The following is a 10,846-nucleotide window of genomic DNA, read 5'->3' on the forward strand; positions in this document are numbered from 1 at the left end:
TGTGCTCGCCTACCCGGCAGCTAAGGAAACTACCCCTTGCTACATGCAAGCAATGGTCAGCCTCCACACACCTGCCCGTTCACTCTGTTCCTCCACCTCTGCTGGCCGACTGGCACCACCGGCTCTGCGGGTTTGCAGCGGTCGAGCTGCCCACGGCTTCTCATCGTCCTGCCAACCCGCTGGTGGAACAAGCTACGGTGCCCACTGCTGTCAGGAACCTAGTCACTCCCTGTCTGGTGGCTCATTGACAGGTGGTAGCAGAGCTTTTTACCGGGTTAATGACGGGTGGTAGCTTGCGCTAAATGTAGCTGCGCGATGCGGTAGATGCAGTGGCGGGCGGTGCATTTCACACCTAGGCCTTCAGGGATGTCCTACCTGAATTATTCCACCTCTTAATACCATCATTATGACGCCATGGCTCTAGAAACTATACATTTAGACAGAAACGCAGTATAACCGGGCGTTGCCATTGTTATTATAGCGGCACCTTGTCTGGGTGTATTCAATTCATTGCATGAAAACGAAAGCGTCAGTTATTTCCCGAACGTTGCGGTCTGTCGATCTCGATAGGAGAACCGTTTCGAGGTTCCATTTAAGGATGGTTATCTTCCTCGTGTTCATACGGTCACGGGGGTGTGTCGTTTTCCATGGTAGCAGCCCGGGAAGTGGTTAGAAGATCGCATTGAAGCCCCACTTACTCACACAACTGAGCCAGGCAACACAACACACATATCTCTATGGACCCCAGGGTCGCTCCGTATGTCTACATCTCTTGCAGAAAACATTAAATGCTTTGTACTCACCAAAACAACTGATTATTTGAACACAAAATCCATCCTCCTTTCTTTCCTCAAGAAGACTTCAATGACTCTGTTGTACAGTTGATCAGTTCCACCAATAAGTCCTTTTACATGGATATCGTCGCTAACATCGGGGTTCGGCTTGTAGAACAACACCTTCCATCTACACAAATTAGCGAGATCAAGTTTCAGTGTGTTAGCTCCGCCTCCCAATAGTTTGTATCCAATCAAAAGACGTGAAGGGGCTGATCAGGTGCTCCGCCATCCAGAAGGCCCCTTCGTCGGATTTGCTTGGATTTGCTGCCAACTCGAGAACTGACCACGGCACGCCACAGTCTTTTCTCGCTCACTTTAAATTACAATCTGTACTCGCGCCACTGTTGAATCTGCAGGCGGGCAGATTTCTTGGTACCCTGGCAACACATTATGGCTGAATTTGATTGGATAAAAGCTAAAGGCCAGCCCTCCAAATGTCTGGAAGCAGCGCAACCAAGAGGAAAGCTATGAAATGAAGAGAATAGACTACGGGAATAATTTAATACATATTTGTAGAAAAAAAATATAAAAATTAAATGTATATTCTGATGATGTTTAGGCCAGCAGAGAAGGCCTTGCTGGCCCTGACGGCACACCACTGGGTAGATGGTATGGTATATTATTATAGGCCTATACCTTTGAAACTCTGCTGACAATTCATTTACATGAAATCCCAACCCGGGACCGCCAGTATTTTCGCCGTTCACACATGAGCTAAATGCCATAACAATCCTGTGTTGCGCCTTTACAAACATGCAATGGCATTCCCGGGTTAGCACAAGGCCCAGTAGTGCAGCAGATGGCCAGTTAGCCTGAGAAATAACATTGGCTGGATAATTTAATTGACAATACAATACAATACATCAACCGACAACTGTGACTGCTCGCCGGCATAAGTCCCTTTTGTCAAACTTGGCACCAAATCATTGAATCTTTGTTGCTAGCTGTGTTAGCTATATATAGTAAGTTATCAAGGAGGAAGCTAGCAAGTAATGACATGGAAACCCTACTCTATTAGCGCTTTTCCATTGACCAGACCGGTACGGCTCGGCACAGCACGCATTTGAAAGTACAGTACGGGTAGGATACGCTTCTCCATTATACACAACAGACCTGGAGCGAGGCGGGACAGTAGGAGGAGTTAAGTGTCATAAGAGCACTTCACTTTAATAAGTACCGCTATACAGCTCAACAGGGGGAAATGCGATAAGAATTAGCCTATGTCAAAATGCAGCACTATCATGCACAGATCAGCCTTAAAACATGTAACGTTAGATATAACGTTAGACAGGGAGCGATGTATTTCTATGGAAAGGCTGTGCTTGACGCTTCCATTGGACTGACGCCAGGGCTCATACAATCTCTGCGTTTGTTATAGATACGAGTGCTCCGGTGTCTTGCTGGTAGTCAAATATATTTATTTACAGCATATGGATGTTACGTGCCTGTTACTTGCCGCTTTCAGTTATAGTAGATCTAGTAGTTATAGTTAGATCGTGCAACCAGGGAATCGCCGAGTGATCTAACATGCAGACTGGTAGGCTAGGAGCATGGGTTTCTAGCCTACAGAGCACCACTATTCTGTCATGAAGTGGCCTGGTAAGTGGTAATGAAGCATTCTTCTTTTTTATTTGATGACTTGTTTGATCGATTGATAACGTGAAACTTATCTGAACGAATCAGAGTGTCCATGCTGTTCTACGATTCTACAGATGACATATCAAGGTCTTGAAGGGTTGTCCCATTTCATAGGGGAAGATTTCAACCACTACCCCTTGTAACTCTGTTCCCTTGTAACTCTGTTCCCTTGTAACTCTGTTCCGAGGGGAAAGTCAAAAAGCGATAGGCATAAAAACAAGAAATGGGATTGGGCCTTAAAGTCCTTGTTTGAGTCCTAACTCCCCCCCCCCCCCTTTGGGCAATTTGAGGCTATAAATGTGACAATTTAATTCTGCCCTGGCCCTCTAAAACGGTGGAACACAATTTCATTGGCTGTCATAGGGCCGGTTTCACAGACAAGGCTTAAGCCTAGTCCTGGACTAAATCACACTTTCAATGTAAAATCTCCATTGAAGATGCTTTTTAGTCCAGGATTAGGCTTAAGCCTTGTCTGTGAAACTGGCCCATTATCTTCTGCTGAAGGCTTTAAGATCCATCTCTGTTTACTGCACCTGAGTCCCTCGGAAACCGACCTCTTCCTGCCTAATCTGTGGTAGAGCCACTGAGCCTCGAATGTCCTTTACTTAACTAGGCCAGGATTTGATTACCCACAGTTTGTTACTGTAGCCTATTATAATGCTTCGGCTTAGCAAAAAAAAACAAGACCAGAGACAATAGGTATCCAACGAAAGGAGTAAACAAACGAATACATAAAAGACACAGTGTAATACTATAGCCTGCAGATGCATACACAGTACACACACAGTACACACTCAAACAGTACACTATTACCAAGAGTAAATGTGCATTTCCAAACATTACGCACTGTACACAAAATCGTCCTCCCACTCACATATCAATACAAAACATGTTCCATCTCTTTCTCCTTGTGTTCTTCTGAGAACTAAGAAATGTACAGGCTTCTCTCTCTCTCTTTCTCTCTCTACTGCTGCTGTTCTCAGTAACTGAACTTTGGTTGGGTTCAAACATTACCAGAAGGCCCGTTTTGGGTGCCAAGCCACAGTCACGGCCGCAGAGGAACTCAAACACGAGCGGATCATGTTTCTCATACAACCATAGAGCCACAAAGACACCATGCAACCATGCCCTTTTTTTGATGTTGCGCTTATCAAATTAAACCCCCCCGATTCCTAGCTGTGGGTTTTGGAGATCTGCAGTTAATTAGGACGGAAGCCAGAGTAAACGGTAGATTACTGGCGGACATGTTCCTCCGGCTCTCAGGGCCGCAGTCGATTACACACCATGCGAGTGCAGCCTTGTATACATTGCCTCCCATGTTTGCGTAACATGTAAAAGGACGAGTGTCCTCCGGTCCAAGCCCTCGCACTGCATGAGGCGAACAACAGAGAGAGGAGAGGGACATTCCACAGACAGGCTAGGTTGAGATCACCGCTAGGTTGAGATCACATTTTGGGCATTTAGCAAACACACCTTATTCCAAAGCGACTTAGGCTACAATCAATACATTTATTTTTTAAAGTCATTTTTTTCATTTTATTGGACAGGTATAGTGAAGACAGACAGGAACGTAGGGAGAAGAAGGGAGAGAGAGGGCATGTCGTCAGCAGGGCATGGGCCGGATTAAAACCCATGCCGATATGGGCATATGTGTGCACTGTAGTCCGCGGTGCTAGACCACTGGACCACCCCAGGCCACACAATCAATACATTTGACTAAATAAGTGAATCATCAATCCGCCGGTCATAGCAGGAAAAGTAATCTAGAACAGGCCAGCGGCCATTGGCAGTCGTCATGCTAGATAGAAGAAGAACGTTTTTTGTTTTTTTTAAAGTAGTAGGGGTAGTAGAAATCTCAGGAGAAACAGTAGGGGCGGAAGCAGCCTGGGATAATCGGCTGTTCATTCAGATGTCTTGTCCCCTCTCTTCAAAACAACCACGTTATGAACTTCCTGAAACGTAACATCATTGATCCACGACAGGAGAAACAAATATACACTGTCGCTTTAAATCCTGTTCTTGCTAGAGGCTGTACCCATCCCCCCCCCCCTCTCTCACAGTGTATTCCCCCTCTCTCCCTGTTCACCCTATCCCTCCCTCCCCCCCTATTCCTCTGTCCATGCGCTATAGAATTCAACCATATGAAAACGCTGACAAATGCTGATGACTGTAAATTCTGGGACCCCGTAGAGCAGGATTGGTGTGAGTCTCCTGATAACCATACGGTAGTATTGAGGACAGGGTTAAATGCTGGCCATTACACCCCAATAGAGTAATCCATCCAAGTAGAGTGCCACCCCTCCCCCCACTTCCACTACACCATGTGGCCAAAACCTTTGAAAATCCAACGCAGCACATACGCACACACACAGACACGCGCATGCACACACACGCGTACAGACACACAGACATACACACACACACACACACGCATACAGACACAAAACATTGTTATGGATTCAGAGATTCTGCGATGAGGGTGTAGTGCCGGAGGAAAAAGGAAAGACGTAGGCAACGTAATGATAACTGTTTAATCAAAATAACAACTTGTACTCTCAGTACAGGACCAGAAAATAGATCACCAAAACTGTTGTGTCTAAACAGGAAGTTGCAACGTTAATAATCCTCCCCTCTGCCCCTAGTGCCAGAACTGGTTCCCTCCCACTACACAACCAACAGTAAGAGGAGAACATGAACCCATAATGTAGTCACTACAAGGGCACTGTTATAACATCATCACATCTGCCTCCCTCTCTCTCTCACACACACACACAAACTAACATGCATACACACTCTCACGGACGGGTGAGTCAGGCCAGTCAACACAGGGGGGCTGTAGGCTGACACTGTGCTGTGCTGTGCTGTCCAAGGCGATATGGGGACAAGCCGCCTGTCCTCCACCACTCAGCAAAGACAGAGGAGGGGAGATGCTATACCACACTACAGGCTTCAGCATCTCCTGGTAGAGAGAATACAGACAGGGACCTGTGCTTAGTAGTACATACAACTAATTAGCTCCATTCCTCTGTAGCAGTAGGCTATCTTCTGGTTGAGAGAGTAACCCCCTTTCACACAAACCTTCCCAGTATATTCCATGGAATATCCTGTGTACTGGGTGTGTGTGGACGCGACTGACCAGGGAAATTTGGCCATGGCATGTTCCCTGGTCAGGACCATGTATCATTCCATGTAATGTACCGGGTCGCCGTATGTGTGAACAGAAGCCTGAACATTCCTTGGTCCTGCATCGTGCAGTCAGCAGGGCAGAGCGCATAAGAACTGCCCCAGACTCTGAATATCGCTACTACTACTAGGCTAAATATAATTCCACAACAGGACACTACTTCATTTCCAATCATAGATCATAGGGGAGGTATGATATATGGCAGATATATGGTATATGGTATTCTCACGCATCGCACAGTCAGCAGGGAGAGCTCGCAGCGCAGAGCGCATAGCAATAATTGAGTTTACTCGTATTATGCTTACCATCGCCAAGTTCTCCCATACTGTGCTTTTGGACTAGTATAGTAAGTTTTATCAACAGTAATCAAGTGCTTTAGTTGGAGAGCAAACTTGGTGATGGTAAACATAATACGAGTTGACTCGCTGTTAAATTAATGTGAAAAATATGATGATAAATACCAGTGGCGGGTGGTGCATTTCACACCTAGGCCTTCAGTGATGTCCTACCTGAATTATTCCACCTCTTAATACCATCATTATGACGCCATGGCTCTAGAAACTATACATTTAGACAGAAACGCAGTATAACCGGGCGTTGCCATTGTTATTATAGCGGCACCTTGTCTGGGTGTATTCAATTCATTGCATGAAAACGAAAGCGTCAGTTAAGTTCAGTTCCCGAACTTTGGGGTCTGTCGATCTCGATAGGAGAACCGTTTCGAGGTTCCATTTAAGGATGGTTATCTTCCTCGTGTTCATACGGTCACGGGGGTGTGTCGTTTTCCATGGTAGCAGCCCGGGAAGTGGTTAGAAGATCGCATTGAAGCCCCACTTACTCACACAACTGAGCCAGGCAACACAACACACATATCTCTACGAACCCCAGGGTCGCTCCGTATGTCTACATCTCTTGCAGAAAACATTAAATGCTTTGTACTCACCAAAACAACTGATTATTTGAACACAAAATCCATCCTCCTTTCTTTCCTCAAGAAGACTTCAATGACTCTGTTGTACAGTTGATCAGTTCCACCAATAAGTCCTTTTACATGGATATCGTCGCTAACGTCGGGGTTCGGCTTGTAGAACAACACCTTCCATCTACACAAATTAGCGAGATCAAGTTTCAGTGTGTTAGCTCCGCCTCCCAATAGTTTGTATCCAATCAAAAGACGTGAAGGGGCTGATCAGGTGCTCCGCCATCCAGAAGGCCCCTTCGTCGGATTTGCTTGGATTTGCTGCCAACTCGAGATCTGACCACGGCACGCCACAGCTCTTTTCTCGCTCACTTTAAATTACAATCTGTACTCGCGCCACTGTTGAATCTGCAGGCGGGCAGATTTCTTGGTACCCTGGCAACACATTATGGCTGAATTTGATTGGATAAAAGCTAAAGGCAAGCCCTCCAAATGTCTGGAAGCAGCGCAACCAAGAGGAAAGCTATGAAATGAAGAGAATAGACTACGGGAATAATTTAATACATATTTGTAGAAAAAAAATATAAAAATTAAATGTATATTCTGATGATGTTTAGGCCAGCAGAGAAGGCCTTGCTGGCCCTGACGGCACACCACTGATAAATACATAGAAAACAGAGGTATGATATATGGCAGATATATAGTATATGGCAGTCTCACACGCCTGTCTTGTTCCAGTTCTGCATCCAGTTGAAAGCGTGATTCACAGACCCGGGTCGGATCCATGTGTGAAAAGGAGAACATGGCAATTGTCTGGCATTAAGCCATGACATGTGTGAACGGCGAAAATCACTGGCAGACCCGTGTTGGGATTCCATGTAATATACAGGGAACTATGTGTGAAAGGGGCTGTAGGACAATAGTGATCATCAAGTGAAAAGTTTGGGAAACACACGCCTAGCCAAATGTGTTCTTTGTCGTACGCCTTTCTAGTGGGAATCTATGGGGAGGATCTGTCAAAAATCTGTCCTCTGCAGCATGGCCGTCTAGAGGAAACCTGCAGGCAGGGATCATCATCCTTTTGCTTCCACACAGAGGAGTGGAGAGGAGCAGAGCACGGGGTGCTGCCTGCGTTTCACTCTCCTTACTGCAAGGCTGGGGAGGACAACGTGCAACCGGCTACCCCATTACATTAACAGCCAACATAGTTTGTTTTATAGGCCCCTCGCAGCCTTGCTAAACCATTTACTGTTCCAGCTCCCATGACCTGAGCTGCAGTACTAACAAGGCATACGGATCACTCCTGTTTCACTACCCCAGGCGTTTATCTAGAGCCATTGATTTAGTAGGAATACATGTAAGTGTCCAGATGTAGTTGGGGGGGGAAATTGGGCGGAGGTGTAGCTATGTTTGCAGTGACAGGACTCTTTCTGTGGCTATAGCCAGAAAGCAAGGGTGACACCATTGGGATCAAACAGTGATATTTGGGAATTGGGATTGATAGCCACTTCCCGGTCACATTCAGGATCTGAGGAGTTGTCTCCCAACAACCATTGGTTCGCAAGTACTGTCACACAACAAAGCGGATGTTCAGGCAGTTTCACGTGGATCTAAACTCATTCACGAGTGGAGTGGATTAACAGAAGCTGAAGACTGGCGTATGAATCACAGTTCATCATATTCAGAGTTTGGCAAACTGCACCTATCTAACTGCCAAATGTAGCCTAGAAGATGTCACTATAATGTACCCACTGGCCTTCCTTGATATAGTAATATTTGTGAATTCACTTAGAGGATTGTGGTTTCTTTGAAGAATGCTGTTAGTGTATAACTAACAGCATTCTAGTCCTAAATCTATCTCCTGGTGACAATTAACGAATGCATGAACACAAACAATGTATAATACACAAATACCTGGAATAAGTGTTAGAGGAGTGTAAGTAATATATATATATATATATATATATATATAGGCTATATATAGTTGACACATCCGAAGCAATCTGCCTGTCAAGAGATAACACACAAGGATAATAAACATTTTTTAGTTTTTCCAAAAATAATGACACACAGAAGCTTACAATAGTAAATAAGCGAAAACACACACAAAAGAACCATTGGCACCCCCACCCCACACACACCCCATACACACACCCCTCCCCCAGAGTCGTCCAAGGAGGGAACTACACAACAAAGCAGCACTAATAAACAAACTGCCCAATATCCAATCAACAGAGGAAGGGATCAAATGTAGTGGAATTGAGCTAGGGCATAAATAATGACACCAATATATGCATACGTATTCCATATTCATTCACGACAGGATAATAAACCAGTCCTGTGCGTTAAAAATAACCAAAAGAGAGCGATTTCGATGACACCGGTCTAATTTCTCTGCAAAACGGATGTTTTGGCCTACTACTACAACATAACGTAATGAATCTAAATAAATTAAAATAAATTGTAGTCATCTGAATCATTCACACAGACACATAAATCAACTCCTCAGTGCTCGTTATTAAGAATAGCCTGATCTTTCATTCTCGTTTAATATCACAATCATACACACATACACACTACACTACAATTCATAAGCTCAATTATGCTGGCTATTTTAATAAGACCCCCACTTCACTATCATAATAATACCTTTACAACGTAAAGCCACATGATAGTAACAATTAACCGGCTCCTTCATTCACATGTTTAGCCAGATCAGCCCTACGACGAAAGCTTGTCATCATGTAACACATGTTAAGAATATGGCATTTATTATAACCTGAGCATATTATTATTGTTATGATCAAATAGTCCAATCATTCGGGTAGGCTATAATCAGTATGTGATCGCGAGTTACTTATTGATCTATGGACAATAGAACACAGCATAATCATACAGAGACTGTTTCATCTAAACAGTAGCATAGATAGTGCACATGAAAGTGATCAGCAATAAATAACACTACTAAAACACTACTAATATCAATATCAAAGGCTACGCGAAGCATTTTGCTCCAGCACTGTTCGCTCCATCATTCCATCGGAATAATATGTTGCGCGTTCCCATTCGGATCGAATTCATTGGATACATATTATAACATTCCCCAACTGACCGATCCAACCCCAAATAAGCGGTCAACTATTTACGATTACATAAATACGGTGCTTACCTGCACAAAAAGTTCCCAGAAGAAGTGCAAAAGTCAGCCAGGAAGCAAACATATTCCTTTACTTCAAAAGAAACGCACCAGATTTTCTCCTTTTTAATCTATTTTCCTTTGCGAACATTTAAAAAGATGATCGGCACAGCAACACAGCAAAGACCAAATGACCGGAGGCCTTCGCTTCTGTCCACCGCACCAAGAGTTGCGCCGTTGCTTTTGTGTGTGTACAAGCCCCCGATGCAACACAATTGCACAGGGCTAAGAATAAGTTTAAAATATCAACAAATCCATTTGGGAAATGATAGATCTATTCCAGTTGGTCAAACCGACGAGGTCAAGGTAATTCGATATTTCAGAAGGTATTTTCCTAGCTCTCCGCGGTGCGGTTTAACCTTTAGGCTACTATGTGTAATAGAATGGCTGAGAGGACAGGGTCCGATATTCACATGCAAGAAACTGAACTGAGTCCAAAATGGCTTCTGAGAGGGTAGTAAGCCAGAGTCAGCACAGTCAGTAGGAAAACCCGGATGTTTAAATACAAAGACAGGAATGCAATCAAAGAGGCATGGATAAGGGGGAGTGTGGCATTGCTGAGACTGAAAAAAAAACTAACCTACTAGTCGTGTTATTATGGTAACTAACTTGTATGTTATCACATAGTGATAGAGTCATTGGACAAGTGAAAAATAGGAACAATCCCTATTCCACTTTTTGTAATCAGAAAAAAATTGATCGATTCACTCCACAAAGCAAGAAATTATAAGCAACATAATAATGTTAGTACAATAATAACACAAGAACATGTCGGGTGTGACCAGTGCCAATGTCTTCCACATCTTAGGACATGCCAATATGTTATGCGTTCTTTGTTGTTAAATGATATGTTTTTAACTGTACATTATGTATGATTCATATAACAAATCATATGAATATGTCATATCTGACAACGAGAACCACAACTGAAATAATTCCTTTGTCTTTATGTGTATTTACCTTTGATACTGTATGTGTAATGGAAAATATATATATATGGAAAATAAGTATTTCACCCCCTGCTGTTTTTGTCAGTTTACCCCCTTACAAAGAAATGAACAGTCTATAGTTCA

The 10,846-nt window shown here is 43.9% G+C and overlaps 1 protein-coding gene across 1 annotated transcript in view; it reads right to left on the reverse strand.

Annotated features, from left to right (window-relative positions):
* LOC308168315 (activin receptor type-2B-like) overlaps positions 1 to 9,798 on the reverse strand; it is a gene marked incomplete at its 5' end in the record, with an annotated part of 37,565 nt that extends 27,767 nt beyond the window's left edge. The window contains one exon of the mRNA XM_080542862.1: positions 9,747 to 9,798. Within this exon, the coding sequence (XP_080398988.1) occupies positions 9,747 to 9,798 (52 nt within the window). The remainder of the gene's footprint in view (positions 1 to 9,746) is intronic.
* Positions 9,799 to 10,846: the final 1,048 nt, after the last annotated feature.

Source organism: Nansenia antarctica (assembly GCF_963989245.1).
Source record: "Nansenia antarctica genome assembly, chromosome: 12".
In the NCBI taxonomy this organism is placed as follows: Eukaryota; Metazoa; Chordata; class Actinopteri; order Argentiniformes; family Microstomatidae; genus Nansenia; species Nansenia antarctica.